We start from the raw sequence: 21,064 nt of genomic DNA, 5'->3' as shown, positions 1-21,064 counted from the left end.
CTGTCATGCAAGTTTGAACCCATGATCATACACATATTTTTATACATGCTTTTGATATAAGCTTAATTTTATTACAAAGGTTAATTTACTTTGTCAATTATAAGGCAGGTGTTACCAGTAAGAAGACGAAGTTGAATATATTGCTTTTTAATAAATAATTAGGCCTTTACAGTTATAGTCACGTACTTGGGACTAATAAGTTCGTTATATTTAATCCTAGCATCAACCAGTAGTCATTTTCTGCACAATTTTATAATTCTTTAAGATAATAAACATTTTGTTTTTGAAAAAAGACACGAAACTAGTAATGTTCTTTTCCGTATATATTGTAACTTCCTGAAATCGGGCTATTGGTAAATCAATTTTAAGTCAACGGTTAAATTCGTATTGATGACCGATATGAGGACTTCTCTTTACACTTGAATATGATTGATTAATTGAGAAAGGAGAAGCACATACAATCTACAGGACCTCCGCCATGTACAAATGTATACTTCTTCGAGCACACTGACCTTTAATACGATGTCGTTATTTTAAAGTTTAGATTACATTTTTTTCTAAACTTTTAAAAGTTTTGTCCAGTTTCAGAATCATTTTTGTTATTTCGAACTTGAACTTTATGCAATTTAGTTATCTTAAAATTTCATCGTTTGAATACTGATGGAAGATATCGGTAATGCGAATTATTCATTGTTATTTTTACCACCGTTTTTATCATCATATTCCTTCAGTCTTATGAGGCTGACTTTATAGCTGATCTGATCATAAAGAAAGAATATCGTTTGGCTAGATCCTTTAATCTCAGTTTCTGTTATATAGATGACGTATTACCTTTAAACAATCCTAATTTCGGGAATTTGATACATCGCATCTACCCCAAAGAACTTGAGATGAAGGATACTACAGACGCTGTGAAGTCAGCCTCATATCTTGAACTACACTTAGAAATCGATGGTAAAGGAAAACTATTGATCAAACTTTACGACAAACGTGATGGCTTTTCATTCAGAATTGTCAACTTTACTTTCATCTGTGGCAACATCCCTTCAGCACCTGCGTATGGAGTGTTCATATCACAACTCATACGTTATGCCAGAGCTTGCCGAAACTATGCATACTTTTTTTTGTATCGCGCTAGAACTCTAACAAATAGGCTTCTGGAACAGGGTTATGTAGCTACAAGATTGAAGACATCACTACAGAAGTTTTATGGTCGTCATCATAAACTCGTGGATCGTTATGGTGTATCCATCTCCACCATGAAAAATGATTTATTCAACGGGTTATGCATAGTTTTCCTTTCCTCGTTTGTCTACCCCGGACTTGACTTTTTATGAGCAACTCGGCGGGTGTTGCAGAGCAGAGGACGCTTACTCTACCGGTGCACTTGGTCCATGCTCCCAGTTTTTAGTGGAGTCCGAGTTGCTCATTTGCTTTTGTTACTTTGTATGTATGATTTTGGTTACTTTATGTTCTTTGTTGTGTGTGTTTGTTTTCCATGTCTGGTCTTTGTCCCTGGATTACATTCTTTTGATTACCGCTATAACTTTGGTTTCCTTGATTACCCTTTGTGATGTAGAAATACATAAACGTTTATTTGATTTTTGTTATGTTCGACATCGTTTCTAAAAATCCATCACCGCGTGCGTAAAATTGTCTCTTGTCTAGTATTTAGACGGTTTACAAATACGTACGTTTACGTACATATATGGTCATTGAAAATAAGTGTACATGCAGTTGGACGAAATTGATGGAAATTATAATATTATCATGGTCGCAAGTAAGAGCTTAAGTTAGAGGATGCAGGGACTAGAGACCGGCGATTGAAGCCCCTAGAAAGGGGGTTGGGGGGGGGGGGGCACAGGCCCTCGCCGAAATTTGTTTTATATAATGGCATAAAATTGGACCTATTCCAGGAGTTTGGGAATATAAATTCCTGAATTAATGTAAATATATGTTAAAATAGAAATTATTTGTTTTTTGTATGTATCTTTGACATTATTCCACATTTTCTTTCTCTATTCTAAATTTCTGCACTAATGGTCAGATTTTCCTGTACAAAATACTTGCAATTTGAATAACCTGATTGATTTGAAAAATAACATAGATGTACACACTATACAGTACGTTTATTTGTTATATTCTGCTCCGAATGCAATGTAGATTTTCTTACTACCACCCATATGACTACAGCCCTTTTATTATTGATTATAGGGTTCCATACATTTTTGCACTGATATTTTGGGCTGTAGCTTGGACCATGCATACATGTATCATATATATGGCTAGAATGGAACCACTCAAATCAACCAGTATACACCTAGGATACTCCACATAAAATATAGAAGGACGAAGTATTAGTATGATTCATTTTTCCGCTCATCTCCAAACCCCGAGGTAATGCCTATATGTCCTTCCGAACATTAAAATAAACTGGCACTTGGTTTGCATCTAAAATAATTCTTTTGAGTATATATTTTATTTTATCCATCTTTTTGTCAAGCTATCAAACAAATTTTGAAGTCTCTACTACACTTCAACTTGACCTGTTGCATTTTGCTACCTATCTGTCTACTTCTTTAGGTAAGTCATTTCTGGTTGATAAATCATTAATGTACACCGTAGGGCTTGTTCCGACTATCAAATATGCAACCCCATAGCTATAGGTTAGGGCTATAGTTATACTAGTGAGACTGCATATTTGATAGTGGGAGCAAGCCACTGTGTGTTCATGTACTATGTTTTCATAATATCAACAACTTCAGCGATCAAGTTTTTTTTTACCAACGATGGTACCAGATAATTGCCATAGAAAACGGATTTCAGTTTCTCTTGGAATCGATCTTTCAAATGCGCAATTGTAAATATGTTGCCGAAATTATAGGGGAGACAGTTGTCTCCGTTGCCTCAATGGTAGTTACGGCCCTGATTATTATCTGACCTATATAGGGTCCCACAAGAATAAGAAAATGATCAGTAACAACATATATAATGACAGACTGTCATTGTACATGCAGTGGGAGTGCACGGTGCAGAGGGTTGGCACCCTCTTTTTATTTGTTATTTTCATGTGTAATATTGACCAAAAAGTAAATATAATGTCCTAGCACTCGTTTTTTCTGCATGAGGAATCCCTCCTATTCGAAGTGTTTGGATCCGCTTCTGACATGCAGTTCATTTTCAGAATAAACATTGTATGTATGTTTCTAATAAAACTGACACAAATCAGGGATTATATTTGTACTAGTATGACCGTCATCTTATTTTTCGTTTTGTTTCGTAGTATGTTTGTGATTATGAGTTTTGTTTATCATAATCACATCCTTCCAATACAGGACTAATTAAAGCCTTTCAGTCGGCCTTCGCTTCATCGTATCCCATGTCATAACTTGCACATCAAAACTTTTCTGTAATACAATTGGTTACTTGTCTGGGTATAATTCAATAGCTTACGCAAATGGAGGGTAGTCTAAGAACGCATATGAAAAATTCAATGATAACACAAAGTATTTTTAGGAGCAAAGGTGTACTGAAATACCTGAAATTGGCATGGAGAATGTCAGAGAGAAATCAAAGGAACCATGATTTGAACGGTAACGGAAATGACATAAATATATAATTCAAGGATAATAATTATACAAGGAATATAAACACACATAACGAAAAAAGAACAAAATAACACGTACTACGAGACAATTAGAAGTGAAGGAGCGGATTGCACTATAGATTCACGGCATTGTTACGAATTGAAAGCAACATTTTGCCTTTGCAATGTAAATTTGTACTCAATCGTTTAAATGAGATTTTAGACAAATTTGATGACCATAAAACACCAATAACATATTTTATAACACAAAACTACTAAGAAGGAGACCCCCCTAAAAGAAAGAAAATAGATACAAATGATAACAATTTCAATAATACTATTTACATTAATTCAAATTGAAATTGACGTTTATGTTTCGCGAAACGTGGGGGCAACTCACCTTCCGTGCACAGATGGCCTCGAAACACAAAACTTTAGATTCAATACTCCATTTTCATCTTACGAAGCAAATTGCATCTAAATCGAAGTTTTGAAAACCTTAGGTACAACTTTAGATGGTACCAGGTATGTTTGAAAAATTTCGTAAGAATCCGTTTTGTGGTTTCTGAGAAATTATTGTTAGGAAGATAGGCGATGACGGCGACAATAATAATGATGATAGGAACGAGAAAAACAATAAGTCACCGACTCCTCGCGGTCGGTGACTTAATAATAAAAACGCAGTAAACTAATATGTCACAAACATATAAAAATAAAATAATGATAAATAAATAACAAAATCACATTTTCATTGAAAAACAAAACAATAATGATAATAAACAGCGTAGTTAACAAAAATTGAAGGAGCTTAAACTTTGTTCATTCAGATCTGTTCTTTGTGATCAGTCCTCGCAGTAACAGTGTATTTAATGAATGTATTCAATTTCTGATTAGTTTAGGCTAAAAACCACTAATTCCACTTCCATAGGCTTCTATGCTAATTTCACAATATTCAATGGCTTCTCTGGACTTTACCTTAACTTTAACCTGCAGAGGACTATATATCAGCATGATTCTACATGTGTCAGCTCACAATCCTCAGAATGGCATGTGGGGTTAGCAGACTTGCAGTGCAGTACTGGTCACCGGAAGTGAAGGGTCTATAAATAGCATGGGAAATCCCAGTGTTTTCACAAGATAGGGGTATATTTAAATATCATTATGGAGATTAGGCTTCACATCACAAGTAGCAAAATGCACCTATAAAATGTACAGAAATGTTTTTCCTTTCAGAAACTGCTTAAATTTTTTGAATAAGATGAGAACTATTTTCACAGCACTATGAGGACCAGGGGTAATTTCTGCGTAGGACTATTTTTGCGTACGTTCCAAACGCTCATTGGTTGAATTGGTGGTCTGTAACCTAAAGAGTCACTTTTTGTCTTAGAAAAAATAAATAACTATACAGGTATCTTCCTACACACATACTGAATGCATTTGCAAAGTTTCAGTGAAATGTGACAAGCACTTTTTTAAATATTTGATTTTTAAATATAGGGTAACCAAGTTGTGCGAGCAAAAAAGTGACAATATTCTACCATACTTAAATGCATTAAATATTTGCAAAGAACTTTTTCTGACTTTTCAAATAAAAAATATCAATCACAACTTGCTTTTTAACAATATTAATGAAGAAATAGTTTTAAAAGTAATCATTTTCTGAGAAATTGGTCTATTTTTAAAAAAATATTTCTGACATGCCTCCCCCTTTTTCTTGATCACATGTCAAAAATCCTAAATCTTTAAATTTTCACAAAAGGTGATATATTTGGCTTTAAATTTGTAAATACAGTGTTTTCACATTAAAACATGACCAGTAAAGGGCACCTAAAGCAAAAAAAGTGCTCAATAATGGATTTTCCATGTTGCCATAGGGGAATGCTTATATGGCCTTAACCACAGTAATGAAAGTGAGTTTTTCCTCATTTCTAACCTAATTTTTGCTCAAATCTACACAAAACTTGATTTCAAGTGCTTATTACCACCATATTTAGGTAAATATAGCCCTCAAAGTTTAATATTTGATATTTTTACTAAATTTTCTACACTTTTTACAAGATAGGACATAAAAATCAGCCAAAAAGACCAATTTTCCATAATTTGGACCTATAACTTAAAAAAATGCATATTTTGAAGGATTTTTGTAGTGTATTCCTCTCATGGCAAAGTTAACAAGATCTTCAAGTAGTTTAAAGCTATTTCAAGAAACTTTTCATTTTGCCATGGCTTCAGCTTAAGGCTAAAAACCACTAATTCCACTTCCCATAGGCTTCTATGCTAATTTCACAATATTCAATGGCTTCTCTGGACTTTACCTTAACTTTAACCTGCAGAGGACTATATATCAGCTCACAATCCTCAGAATGGCATGTGGGGTTAGCAGACTTGCAGTGCAGTACTGGTCACCGGAAGTGAAGGGTCTATAAATAGCATGGGAAATCCCAGTGTTTTCACAAGATAGGGGTATATTTAAAAATCATTATGGAGATTAGGCTTCACATCACAAGTAGCAAAATGCACCTATAAAATGTACAGAAATGTTTTTCCTTTCAGAAACTGCTTAAATTTTTTGAATAAGATGAGAACTATTTTTACAGCACTATGAGGACCAGGGGTAATTTCTGCGTAGGACTATTTTTGCGTACGTTCCAAACGCTCATTGGTTGAATTGGTGGTCTGTAACCTAAATTTATACGTTATAAACTAATTTGGGTCCGTTTACGATGAATAATCCGCGAAGCGAATTATGTTTCAGCGTAAACGGACCCAAATTAGGTTATAGCGTATAAACTAATCAGAAATTAAATACAGTCATTATATTTTAATTAAAAATAAAATAAAAAAAAAATGATATATCCACCACTTTTATTAACACTGAGTAAACAACAACTTTAATTTTCCCGCCGTGTAGTAAGACGCTGTCATTTCATCACTGGGAAATGTTCAGTTATTTTCCAAAGTTGAAGGCACAGTTATTAAAGCAGGAATTTGACATAAACCCGGCGGACATAAAGTTAGTTAATAATTTATTGTCACAAAAACGTTTCAACGTTACAATGTGACTAAAAACGTTGTTTCGGATGTTGACAAACAAAAAGTAGTTCCGTAAAAGGTGGGCGTGGCCTAAATAGCAAGTTAGTGTATACAATTGAAACAATGTTGATTTTTGTCAACAAACCAATCAAATGACAAGATTCTCATCAAATTAAAATATTTGTGGGTAAATTGTTGGTTTGTTTATTTACATTGGACGATACCCTTCTCAATAATTGGACCGCCTTTATACAGGAACAATACTGGCCAAACAAGATAATCAAATTTATCACCATTTTTTGTGAAAACTTTAAACGTTTGCTTGTCAACATGTTCAGTGCATTCAAAATAAAGAAACATAGGCGGAGATTTTGTAAGCATGAAAAAGCACAGTTGAACACACTGGCCAATATAGGCACCACACTTATCTGTAATTTGTTCATTATATTTTGATGTCACATCCTACAAAAGAAGATATAATAGTTTTAAGTCTACAAAAGATTCAACAATTACGCTGAAAATCAACAAGACAAACCAAAAATGCATGATATAGAAAACAAACAAACAAAAAATGTTAAGGATTAAAGAAAACAAAATATACTTGAGGCAAGCAGGTTACACTTTACCACCAGGGCGGTTTAAAAAATCTATATAGCTATGATCTTGAATTTCAATAAGTCATAATTTGTGGTAAAAAATAAAAAAAATAAATAATTAAAAAAAAGTAAAACATTATCTGTGTGTGTACCTTTTCCATTTCATTCCCAAGGTATGAAATCATCGTCTGGGGTATAGAAGAGACAAATTTCAATAATTGGTTATCCAATGAACCCTGAAATGGAAAAAAAGGTACAGTATCTTGGATCAGCAAGGTAGAACCCTAGATAAGATATCTTATAAGCGAGAAGATATGCTATGCATTTTTGCACGTTTATGGACACAGCTAGGCTATTGCCCTGGAAATCGACAAGATTAAAAAACTGTTTTAATAAAAATGGGGTTCAACGCCAAACCCATTTTGAATCCGCCAATACTTAAGTATCTGTCTTTATAAGAATCATGCAAAATCTGGAAAATGTGATACACCGCCAAAAAGGCTACATATTTTTATTTTTGTTATAAGTTGTTTTATGGGTCTATAATATGAAATTTGTAATTATTCATTCAAATCTTCCTGCTCTTTTGAATTAATCAATTTTGAAATTCAAATAGATTCTATTATATTTGATTGTCACTTAAAGAGTTATCTCCCTAAATTTTGAAATCTACTGTACATTCTATATAATTTTTATCTCTTAAGAACACAGATTATATGTGAAAACTCATTGTTAATTTCTGCATGTTTACTATGGCAATTCAAACAAAATATGAAAAATAAAAATATGTAGGCTTTTTACCCATGGATCAGATTTTGCATGATTCTTAGCTGGAGTGCTACTTAATACCCTAGTGCATCTATACAACTGATAGTACAAAAGCATTTACCAAAATATACTTTAAGGTATAGGTTACGTATAAATTTAGGTAGTCATAATTGTAAATGTAAATATTTTTATGATGGTACATTGTGTATCTTAGCCTTTCTCATAATGATGTCTCATACTTTCTATTTTGAATGTTTTATATTATTAAAACATTTTATTGATTGTATATTTAATAATATATATGGTAGGTATACAACAAACCTTTGAATTTGAATTTATAATGAAGTGTAATGAAAGCAGAATGTATAGCGCTATAAAAACTGGTTGAAGCCTACTTTCATTTTGAAATGCCTGAACCAAGTCAGGACCATTGCTTTTCGCTTTTTACCCCGATGTTGACTTTGTTATTCTGACTTTCTTTGTGACAATTTCTTTTGACTACTGGTTATTAGTTTGGTAATTTTGTTTATAACCTTCATTCATATCAATAATTAGTATCCATGCTTTCAGATGTAAGAACTTAATTTGTGCATAAATAGAAAGCTTAACAAATTTAGGTAAAAAATAAAATGATCATAATTCTAAAAAAAATGTACCAAAATTCAGTTCAAAAACTTACGCCGTCACATGGGAACCTTTCTTTAAAGAGACTAAAAACTTTATGAATATGGATTTTACAACCCTCGTACGTAAGCTGAAATAAAAATAAATTAGCATCCGTAGCTACACCCTGTGCTACACTGAAGTGGGTTAGTTACGTATTCAAACTCTTGTACATTCCAGCAGTTAAACAATCATGAAAAATAGTTTACCGTTAATTTTACACCATGTGAACCGACCTTTTCACCATGTCATAGTTGTCCTTTGCTTTTTCGTCTACATTAGACGCAACATTTTATTACCAACTTGTTTCTAAATAAGCAGATGACGCCTACCCAAACGGAGCACTTGATCCAGCTCCCAGATTTTATTGGAGTCAGGGATGCTATCATACTTTTATTTTTTGTTCATGTCATTTTTGGTTGTTTCATGCTCTGTGTTGTGTGTGCCTTTTTCCTTTCTAGTTGTTATCCTCAGATTATATTCTTTTGTTTACCGTTCGAATCCTGCAGTCCTTATCACAAAGAATCGTAAGTGTAAAAATGGTCGTATGTTACAACGTCATAAAAGATTAATGTATTGTGACGTCATAACTTACGACTGATTCTACATTTTACGATTTTTATTTAAAACAGCGCTGGTTCCTTTGGATTTCTGATACAAACGTTAATACGAAATAAACCAATGTACAGTATTATTGGCAATACAGATTTTTCCTGTTATTTCTATACTAAGTTATACAGCACATATATATATATATATATATATATATATACAACGTCTATGTGACGACTCTATTCGCTACACTGCTCCATCGGATCAAATTGATACAGGGAAGATAACGTAAACTTATTGAAGGGTCTGAGAAATTCCAAACGATGTTAGAACTGTCAATGTCAAATTTGCGATGCAAATTTTAGGTCGTTCCCTCCGCGGGACTCGAACTCGTACCGCTCTGACATCTATGGCAACACCGCCTGCACTAAGTCCAGCGCCCTAGACCACTCGGCCAGCTAGGCTATATATATATATATATATATATATATATATATAGCGCTCTACGTATTTCAGTTTTTATGGAATTAGACTCTGATAATAATGATAAATTAAAATATACACATTTATAAGATAATTACTCCTTTTATTTGATAGTTAAGCATTTACTAGTATTCGGTTTTCCGCATGAAATATGATACTTTGTTCTATGTTTTATACTTGATTTTGCAAAGTATTTCCTTCCCGATTTATGATGATAGGTTAGAAAATTCTTTTGTTATCTTTATCAAATGAACCAGTCATAACCTTACATTAATATATTTGTACAGATAATGTTTATTTAACCAATACAATACCTTCAAAGGTACATGTGATCATCTACCGATATTGAAATAATGTAGATACGCAATCTATCCATAATATCAAATACACATTTTAAAATTTTTAAAATTAATTGTATTTGTCAAATTTACACTAACCTTAAGTATGCCAAGAAGTATATCAGTTATATCCCTTAAGCCGAGCCCAGAATTATCTAAAAAACTAAATGCATCACTCCACTCGTTGTCATATACACTCACAAACATTTCACCAATTTTCTGTGGCCTGTTTGGGTCATTTAGATTGGTTATTTGGGGGTTACCTTCTTCAAGCTGTCTGCCCATTGATTCACTCAACCTATAGAGATATTGCACATTTTATCAGACAAATGTGTAAATTATATGCTTTGAGTCACAAAAAACCCACATTAAATTAAACAACGAATCATTTATATCCCTAATTTGTCTTTTTAGGAAAATTACTCTAATTTTGACAAGAAATTGACGTACTTACCAATAGGTCATTTTGAAAAATCCTGCCATAACTGGCAGACGGATTTTTTTTGCAGATATCGTTTACCTACATAGGTTAACTACTAGTTACTCTTTCCTACTTTGAAGTTTATACAGTCTGGATTTGAATGAAACGTACATCGATAATAAGGTTTACAATAAACCGAAGCTCGTTCATAGAATATATAGAATCGTGGCTCGGCGATAAAGTTCATAAAACAGTTGCTTAGATATAAAGTCTATAAAAGCATATCTCTGTAATAAAACCTAAAGGAACCGGAGCTCGTGTAAAAGTCTACAGGACCGTAACTCGGAAATGAAGTTGTTAAAATCGTAGCTCGCCACTAAACTCTTTAAAACAGTAGCGCAGTAATTAAGTTTTTAAATCCAAACATCGTAAAAATATCATATGTTTGATATAAATCTTACATCAAAATAAAATTTGCGTCTAAAACGTACATGGAAAATAAAAGCTGCTACGAAGACGTACCTCGATAATAAAGTTTGCTTTTCGTCTTCAAGACCTTTAACCTTTCCTTTATATTCTTCCAGTTCTACCTGTAAACTGTAAGATAAAACATTAAGGAGGTAGACCTAGGCTATGGGACACAACTCTTAAAAATCATTGGAACGTTTTTAATATGATGCAAACATATCACTGATTTCATGAGTTATGTCCCTTACCCTAGGTCTACCTCATTAAAGAACATAATTATCCTGTACGGCATTTTTTTTTACCAAACTGTAAAAGTGTTAAATGACCATAATTGGTAACTGCAGTCAGGAGACTAATTTTACTATCCCAAATCTCAATGAAAGTTTAATAACATTGATTCAACATTCGTTATTTCCTAGATACTAGCCCCATTCAACGATATTTTGAGTCCCCGTAAGTTAACAAAGAAAGGCCCGATTTTGACAGTTAGTTACAAAAGTTAGACTTTCTAGAGCTGTTGTAAAAGTATTTTTAAGTAGCAGTCCTCCTAATGATTATACAGTGGATGGTTTATTGATTCAGATATTTGAAATAAATATCTGAACCAAACTGACCATCAGTAAGTTGAGTATGAAAAAAAAAAAAAAAAAAAAACAATAAGAAAAATATTGTCACTCCTAAGCAACAACAAAAATGGCACAACTTGAATATACTTTTTTTTATACTTAATGGTAGAAATTTGTCAAACTACATATAAATGAACTATGTTGTAGTGAAACAATTTACAATGCAATACAAAACAATCTGATTGATTTCAATCTGATTAACAAACAATCAAAATTCGTAGATTTTGGCATTTGAAATATGTGAAAATAGGCTTTGTTCTTGACCCATTTTGCCAAGACAAAAAACAAAAAAGATATGACCCAAATATGTACATGGTTGTGTAGCAGGTTCTTTACACTGAAAAATATCAAATTAAAAATATGTTACCTATCTTTATTTGTTTTGTTCATCTGGACCCGAAATGACCCTCATGAAAGACTTTTTTCTTAACGCTTTTTCCAAAATTTGATATGACTATGCTGTAGAGATCAAACAGTTCTAAATGAATGCAAATGTATATTCAGACAAATGAGTTATGATATGACTATTTAAGAGACCTTATGAAATCTTGTACTTTATTCTGTTAGAAAGAGTAATCAATGGAACGAAGATTCTAGCGGACATCAAAAGAATGTAATCCAGGGACAAAGACCAGACATGGAAAACAGACCAACACAACAAAAACATAAAATAACCAAAATAATACAAAGTAACAAAAGTAAATGAGCAACTCGGACTCCACCAAAAATTGGGAGCAGGGACCGGGTGCATATGAATGTATTCGAAAAATTACTTGGACAAAACGTTATACATGTATCAGATGGAATTCAGATGTACAACTTGTTCAAACTTTGCTTATTTCTTCCAATCTTTATCTGTCTAAAATACAAACAGCTTGTGATACCTTTTCAAATTAAAGGCAGTGTCAGTTGTATCATCTTTGGTAGGATGAGTACCGCTACAAATACACACAATAAATTAATTGTTGACACGATACTTATTTTCTTTAAAGTTATTTAGCAACCAGAGAACCATTGAATGCGGAAATAAAGACAAACAATTAAGGTGAATGTCGACAACTAAATACGGCAATGTTTACAAATATTTTTAGTAACCATTCGACATCATAATCAAACCGAAATTGACAGCAACTACCACAAACCTAAATATTACATTCGCATTTTTAGTTAAATTCATTGCCTGTTTCCTGGTTTGTTATAAGCTTCGATTACCCAGGCTACAGGTCAAATCAGAATATAACTTGGGTTTGTTCCATATTTTTTTAACAACTAAAGGACTAATTTTACCAAATGTTTATGAGCAGGTGTTTAGAATGTTATATGACCAATCATATCACTACCAAGATCTTCATTAAATACCGCACCTCGATAATAAAGTTTGCTTTTTGTCATCATGACCTTTAACCTTTTCTTTATACTCTTTCAGTTCTACTTGTAACCTGTTAAATAAGATATGAGACCAATTAATGGATTGTGTCCAACTTCTAGTCTTTGTTAGTTAACAGTTATCAAAGGAACCACGCTTTTGTGAATGTGGGTAAAAAAAACCGGCTCATATCATGACAATTACTAGTACAAGAAAATTTACTGTAGAATAAATATTCAAGTAGTTAGATTTATATAGCGGTATTCATTTACTGTCAGAAGAACGAATATCACTGCAAAGGTATTAAAATGCTCTCCATGAAAAGAAAACAAAAAAAAAAAAAAAAAAAAAAAACAGGCAGATCCTATGATATGGTTGGCACATGGTAATTTTTATCCCACTGAATTCTTTGTTCCAATGTAATGTTTATGTCATTTGTATTTGGAATAGTAAAGAAGTTTTGATGCAACATTGGTGGGCTAAGAAAACGATGTTTAAGTTCCCTTGCAAAGCAACCAAATTTTGCACCAAAATAAAGAGTTATCTCAATGAATTTCAATACTTTTTATGCAATTATATTCTTTAATCGTTTCCGTTAATCAAAAACCAATATTCAACTTTGCGAAATGATGCAATTATGAATGAAATAGATTAAATTTGTTTGAAAACTATATTTGTCATGTGTAACAAACTGCGTGGTTTTTGCATGGACACACTCTTAACAGACTTTGGTAAAGTAATATGTGAATTAGATAACACAACTATAATTCACAAAGTTATGCTGATCATTTATTGATCATATAGTGCCAAAAAGAGTGCAGATATATATGTAGACTGATGAGTTGTGCTATCAATGCTTAAATTCTTACAAAGTCTGATACTTACTTAGACATATATTTCAATCGGCTAAAATGTGTATAAATGCAGTTGATGAAATACTCGGAATTGAAGATGGAAGTTTAATATGCATTCAGAGATTTACTCTTTTTCTAGACATTTTACAGTTTTTCTACCAAAGACATTCTGCATTAATTCAGATACAAACACATGTTTACATGCTTCCTTTAATACCTTTTTAGGTCAAAGACAGCTTTCGTTTTGTCATCTTTGTCAGGACAGGCACCACTACAAATACATATGATTAGTTTCTAGAAAATCAGAGAACGCTTACCCTACCGAAGCATTCTGTCCATGCATTAGTTGAGCCCGAGTTTCTATTTACTTTTGTTGCTTTGTTCCTATTATTTTGGTTATTTTATGTTCTTTGTTATGTGTGTTCTTTGTCCCTGGATTACATGTTTTTGATTTCCTCTAGAATCTTGGTTCCCTTGATTATTCTTTTACATAGCTAGCACGGAATATAAAAATAAAATCAAACTTGGTAGAAGATTTAAAAGAAATTATTTGCCGTATTCTTCCGTGTATACATCAAAAACAAGGAGTTTCTATATTTAATTTCTCTAGACAATGTTCCTTTGGGTATTGTACTTAGAACTGAAGTGGGCAGTTTTGATTCGTCGGCAAAACACTGCCGCTTCGTAAATATAAATAGAGTATAAGGGTCAGAGAGCTGTGTTTCCCATTTATCTAAACAACAGCTAGGTGTAGTTAAAATGTTCCAAGGCAAAGGTGTTCAGCTGAGATGTGTTAGTATAAGCAATGTTTTAGTTGTTGTCCTTTGTGAACAATTTTTAAGCTGTTTTTGCTGTCACTACTTCGAAAATCTTATGCTATGAGACTTCTGGATAGAATTCAATAAAAAATGATATGATTGTTACTTAGGTCTGAAATTTAGAAATTTTTATCCAAGAAGTAGCGTGGCCGCATTTCCAAAAAGTGGAATATGGCTTATTAAGTCAGGTGAGCTATTCAGGCTCCTTAGAGCCTTCAGTTAATTTCCTTACTCTAGTTCTAATTAAATTTTCACATTTGCCTAAAATAACAAAATAAAAAGTAAAATAACAGTGAGTGTAGTTGTCAGCATTAACCTTAATGTTTGTAACACTTAACAGTTGTCTCTGTAAGAATCATGCAAAATCTGAAAAATGTGATACACCCCAAAAAAGGCTACATATTTTTATTTTTGTAATTAAGTTGTTTTATGGGTCTATACTATGAAATATGTAATTATTCATTCCAATCTGCCTGCTCTTAGAAGATAATCCACATTGAAAATCCAGTAGATTCTATTGTATTTGAGCGTCAATTACAGAGTTATCTCCCTTAATTTTGAAATCTACAGTGCATTCTATACAATTTTTATCTTCTAAGAGCACGGGTTATATGAACAACCACATGTTAATTTCTGTTTACTATGACATTTCAAACAAAATATCAAAAATAAAAATATGTAGGCTTTTTACCCATGAATCACATTTTGCATGATCCTTAGCTGGAGTGCTACTTGAAACAAATGCATTTGAAAAGATGAATAGAAATAATAGTAGTAATTTGCATTTACAATTCATTCGTCTATTTGTCAAACTGTTTTATGGGTTTTAGTGACTCCCCTGTTTGAGGTGTTCAAGACATAAGTACACATTCTACCTTAGAATCAAAGCACTTAGATCTGAAAAAAATCTTTGGTGTAAACTGTTTGTTTTGTTCATTTTTTATAATCTTTATTTGACTTCAATAGTCTAATGCCTTTTCCAGCGTTCAGGTCTTCAAAACACAATTATCCCATAACACAGACAGAATTCCTGGGTTAACAAACATTACATTCTTAAGATGATATATCAAAATAAATCTATCTAGGTCTAAAAAGGGCTAAATATTAAGTGTCAGTCTCAGTCAGAATCAGGCAGTGGGAAAAAGACGTTATGAAAAAAAAACCAAAAAAACACCGTAATGATTTTTTTAGTTAAATTTATACATGTCCTTCTGATTACACATTAAGGTAGACTTATTACACTTTCTTAAACTATTGAACTCATCTATTCTTGCAATCAATACACAGATTTTGATTACTGCAGAATACATTATCATTTCTTCAAAAACTAGAAAAAAAAAAACTAAATTTTAGCTCCAATTCATCTCCAAAGTAGGTTCTCTTGTTTCAAGGACAGTGCAGCTACAGAAAAAAAGTGCAGACAGTACTTGTACCCTTTACAAACTAAATGCACAGTTAAAGTAACTAACGTAAATATAAATAAAATGCGTATTTTAAGTACATGTAAAAAAAAGCTTCCCATGAAATGAACATTTGAAGCATGGCTACTGGCTTTACACGTGAATTTTAACGTATAAGGTGAAGTAGGAAGAACATTGTACAGCATATGTAAAGGAATGGTTTAGTCTAAAACGTGCAGAGGTAGAGTAATCAAATATTCAATATATAAATATCCCCTGTAAAATATATGTATTTGATGTATCCTATGGATAATCCATGCTTCATTTATTTCCCAGAAATGCTGTGTTTTATGTTACTTTATTACTGTTTATGCTGTAAAATGCTAAACACGTTTACAGGAAGTATTATCTATTTCTGTTGTGTAGTCATTTGTCCTTGTAATTCAGTTGTTTTGTTAACGCTTAAATTCATTTCAGAAATCAAACTGGTCATATTCTTCTTAATAATATACATGCATTTACTTCAAATTTGTCTTTTTTTAATTGCACATTTTGCGAAATCACACCAAACCCTTCACAACGGTTTGGATGTAGGTTCATGTAATGTTACAATTGTTAAGAGAGAAATAATTAGCCAAATGTCATTAGTAAAATCTTAATTATATTTTACTTGCAATACTGATGTCCACTTATAACATTTTTAGCTCGACTTTGGTCTTCTCTGCAAACGAATTATATCAAAATAATAACCTAACGACCCACTGTATTGTTTGAAAAAATGCACACCTGTTTCAAACTGTTTTTTTTTAATGAATGTACTTGCTGATATGTGACAGGAAGGAAGAGAAATATATACAAAATAATGTAGTTTCATTTAGTCAAAAGTAATGAATGTACTTGCTGATATGTGACAGGAAAGAAGAGAAATATATACAAAACAATGTAGTTTCATTTGGTCAAAAGAAAACTTCCTGGATATTGTTTTTTTTTTGTGGGAGATCATATTTCAAGTTTTTACATGTTGTCTTGCTTTCCTTAGATTCAGTTTTTATTATGTAACTGTATTTTATTCTATTTATTATACTGTGTATGGCGATTGTCTCTGTTTCTTATTTTCACACTCCTGTACCTGACTTTGATGTCTCTGAAGTGTATTATTTTGACGCTGCGGTATATTTCAAGATATTTAAGAAGGTAGACCTAGGGTAAGGGACACAACTCTTACAAAACATTGGAACGTTTGTATTTATTATTTTACAAACATCTCATGTAAGCATCAAAGTTAGTTGGACTGAATTAATTCTGTTTCAAGGGAAAGCTTGAAAGGCTTTGGTGAAATTGAATATGATACAAATATATCGCTGATTTCAAAAGATATGTCCCTTACCCTAGGTCTCCATCCTTAATCAATTATATATACATTTTATGTAGCATTTTTGCACTTATGCTGTGTTTGCTGCCCGTATTTGTGTGAATATTATTGTTCTGTATTTCAAATATTATTTGTTGGTCCATGTTAATATGTTTTCGAACAGGTTTTTTTTGTTGCTGATACATTTATCCGTTTTGAAATTCCCATTCTCATTGAAACTTCTGTATTTTTATGAACTTTCCTAGAAACAATAGTACATCTGGCACGTCATTTTAGAAAATAGATATGTTTGCCAAACCTTTTTGATGATATTGTGGTAACATTTTCAGACTGCTCAGTCTCGGCAATTTCAGCATGCGGTTTTCTATAATTAAAACAGTACAGTACACGTTCAGGCGAATGATATAACAAACAAATACATTAACACATAAATAAGTATTTTCTTAGTCGTTACGGTGTATCCATCTGCGCCGTGAAAACTGATTTGTTCAACGTGTCATAGTTTTCCTTTCCTCCATCGACTATCCCGGCGGGTGTTTCTAGAAAAGCAGAAGACGCTTACCGTACCGGTGCACCTGGTCTATGATCCCAGTCTTTAGTGGTGTCTGAGTTGCTCATTTGCTTTTGTTACTTTGTATGTATAATTTTAGTTACTTTATGCTCTTTGTTGTGTATGTCTGATTTCCATGTCTGGTCTTTGTCCCTGGATTACAGGGATTACATTCTTTTGATTATCGCTTGAGCCCTGGTTCCCTTGATTACTCCTTTAAAAGACGTTATTTTTTTTAAAGATTGAAGATTAAAGAATGTTTGCGTTATATTCACTTCCGAGTGTCTACAAGTACCAAAATCTTCAATATTTTCAAAAGTGCGTTGAAAAAAGAGAATCTTTAATCAAAAGTTTGTAGTGGTTTTTCAAAAAAAAAAAAAAAAAAAGAAAAAAAGAAAGAAAAATGATAGTCTCATATCAAAATTGTAACTGGATACGGAATACACTTCAAAATTTAATTATTTTAAACGAAAGAAAATTGGGGAGTTTATCTCAATGTTTTTTTTCTTTAGATACGGAAATACGGAAAGAGAGTTTCGGATAAAAGATATATCACATAACTACTTTGGGATAAAGAGCGAGAAATATACACAATTTGTTTGTTTAAGAAGTAGACCTACGATAAGGGACACAACTCTTACAAATCATTGGAAAGTTTGAATTTATCAATTTACACCAATCTCATGTAAGCATCAAAGTAATTTGGACTGATTTCACTCTGTTTCAAAGGAAAGCTTGAAAGTCTTTGGTGAAATTGTATATGATACAAACATATCACTTATTTCAAGAGTTATGTCCTTTACTCTAGGTCTAGCTCATTAACTTTCTTACAGAACATAACTTACTTCTGGGTTTTTCTTTTCATTGCTATTGAACCGACATTTTACGAACCCTTATATGCCATAGCAGTTTAACACTTACTTTGAGGTTGGCAGGAATATAGGACTACAAGTGGTTGTTTTTTCATCTTCATCTTCTCCATTTATTTGATACTTTCCACATTTGTTCATTCTTAACAAATTAAACATGAAGAATACGAAACAAAGAATAGAGACAACACGATTTTAAAAGTTCAAGAATCAACAAAGGACGGAAACTTCTCATTTTTTCCGAGTAAAGTGTATCAAGTGTTTCATACTTGTGTAATATCCGTTTTGCAGAGGAGAACGACGACAAGGAAATCGAAACAATAATGTACAATAGGATGTGTAAGTCTCGTTCTACAGTATTGTTAATGTATTGGAATCCAAAGACCGGTCTGCATTTGATTACTTACTTCCGGGATCTCGAAACGCTATATATTTTCTCGTTAAACCTAATACCTTTTTCATGTGGAAATAGAAATTTATCATTTTTATTGGTGTGTTTAAACGAGAATATATTTTGCTTTTATATACTGAACTCAATGCAGTGCAAATGACAAATTTATTGGATTTGAATGGTAGATTAGGACCTATTCTCGAGAAACCACGGAGTCACATGACGAGACTTACAAATCCTATTGAAAAGCTGTTATACATGATATAAACTACAGTAGTCTATAAATGTACAGGTGCTTAAAAATTAAGTCAGGCGTTTAATTGTATCAACTATAAATAGGAACAATTTCATAAATGAAATACAATTGCCTTTCGTAAACAAATTAAATGTATAAATTTAAACAATATATACTTACATTATAACATTCTACGTTTCCAAATCACCAGATTTTCTATAATTTAACCGTCTAGAAATCGTACAGAAATCCTTCTTCTTTAATAGATTACTTTAAAGTCTCTCTTCAACAGTAAAGTCTAAATTTCGTGTCTCTATTTGGTATTTATGGTTTCATATGGTTATGATATCGAATAACATAGACACAGGAAATTTATACTCATTTCCTATAAATTGTTTACCAATTGTGGTTAAATTAATCGATAAAAAGTTAAGTGTTGAAACCCATAAAATATGTGCATAAAATGAAAGTTGAAAATGTAATAATACTGTACAGACGTGTGAGGAAAGTTTGTATACAAATATGATTATCAACATTACATATCTGGAAAGCAAATTACGTTTTTTTTGTCTTTTCTATCGTATATTTAGATTAAAATGTACCTCTTTTGTATATGCATTATTAATGTTTGTTTAAACCCTATTTCTTTAATCGTATATCGCATATACCTTATATCACGCCTCTAGACCTATATCGCATACTCTATATCACAACTCGAGACATATATCGCATAATCTATGTCACATCCCTATACCAATATCGCATACTCTATATTACACCTCTAGACCTATATCACATACCATATATCACACCCCTATACAGAACACACTTGAAGTATAGTTAACATATATAATATAATGAACATGACATGTCAAAATCTGCATCACATGTAGTATCAACCCAATACCTATATCACCCCACGGGCTGTTTATCATAGAGTCTCGAATTGATACCTCATGCGATACAGACTTTGACATGTAATATCAGTATGTATCGTTTTACAAATATGGATCAGTTGTTTACCTTATATATCCTTCTATATGTATTCTGTTTATCCGTTCAAAGGGCAGATATCGTTTTACACATACCTACATGCAATTTGATATACTTTAAAAAAAAATGAATTCTTGTAGCACTACGAGCTAGATAACTACCCATAATTACCTGTCAAATGATATACAGATAAAGAGTAGAAGTATATCTAAACACATACGTGGACCTTTAGTTTATTTTGTGTGCAATAAAATACCGTTGTATTGTATTGTATTGTTACCGTTGAGTAACACAAGTACATCATAAATCATACTTTATGACTATTTTGAACAATCGATCGATAGGAATTATGTTGTTGTTGTTTGTTGGGGTTTAACGTCCGAGCAGCAATATTTCAGCTATATTCAGACCATGAACATGAAATTGATGATAAAATGAACATGAATTGATGATGAAATGAAAAAGAGATGGGACACAAGGACAATGGGGTCGACAAATTTTGATTGCCACTGGAAATAGGGAGAGGTGGGTAGGGTCGGGCAATTTAGCTTCCTGTGGCGGAGCCCTATGGTTCCTACTCCGGGAGAATACCACAGTAGGGTTCTTTAACGTGCAAGGAACGTGGCATCTTTCCCAACATGGTGCACCACTATAGGTTGCGGTCAGGTTTTCCGTATTATAG

At 32.4% G+C, this 21,064-nt stretch overlaps 1 protein-coding gene across 13 annotated transcripts; it reads right to left on the bottom strand.

Annotated features, from left to right (window-relative positions):
• Positions 1 to 4,275: 4,275 nt before the first annotated feature.
• On the bottom strand, positions 4,276 to 19,758 carry LOC148605317 (uncharacterized). 13 transcript variants are annotated; one of them, XM_088548278.1, is made up of 12 exons: positions 19,570 to 19,758; positions 18,816 to 18,905; positions 17,643 to 17,708; positions 16,643 to 16,693; positions 13,972 to 14,025; positions 12,899 to 12,973; positions 12,419 to 12,472; positions 10,963 to 11,037; positions 10,119 to 10,317; positions 8,663 to 8,737; positions 7,368 to 7,451; positions 4,276 to 7,081 (listed from the first exon to the last, which is right to left on the bottom strand). In XM_088548278.1, exons 2-12 carry the CDS (start codon positions 18,902 to 18,904, stop codon positions 6,824 to 6,826), a joined length of 1,080 nt encoding a protein of 359 aa, XP_088404404.1. In that variant the 5' UTR covers position 18,905; positions 19,570 to 19,758; the 3' UTR covers positions 4,276 to 6,823. The 13 variants fall into 13 exon arrangements, with proteins under 13 accessions (XP_088404404.1, XP_088404410.1, XP_088404403.1 ...); XM_088548284.1 differs by lacking the exon at positions 17,643 to 17,708; XM_088548277.1 differs by lacking the exon at positions 19,570 to 19,758 and having other exon boundaries at positions 18,816 to 19,489.
• Positions 19,759 to 21,064: the final 1,306 nt, after the last annotated feature.

Source organism: Perna viridis, chromosome 10, assembly GCF_037379345.1.
Source record: "Perna viridis isolate PV_CMFRI_1.1 ecotype Kerala chromosome 10, ASM3737934v1, whole genome shotgun sequence".
NCBI lineage: Eukaryota > Metazoa > Mollusca > Bivalvia > Mytilida > Mytilidae > Perna > Perna viridis.
This window is presented reverse-complemented; position numbering and strand designations above follow the sequence as displayed.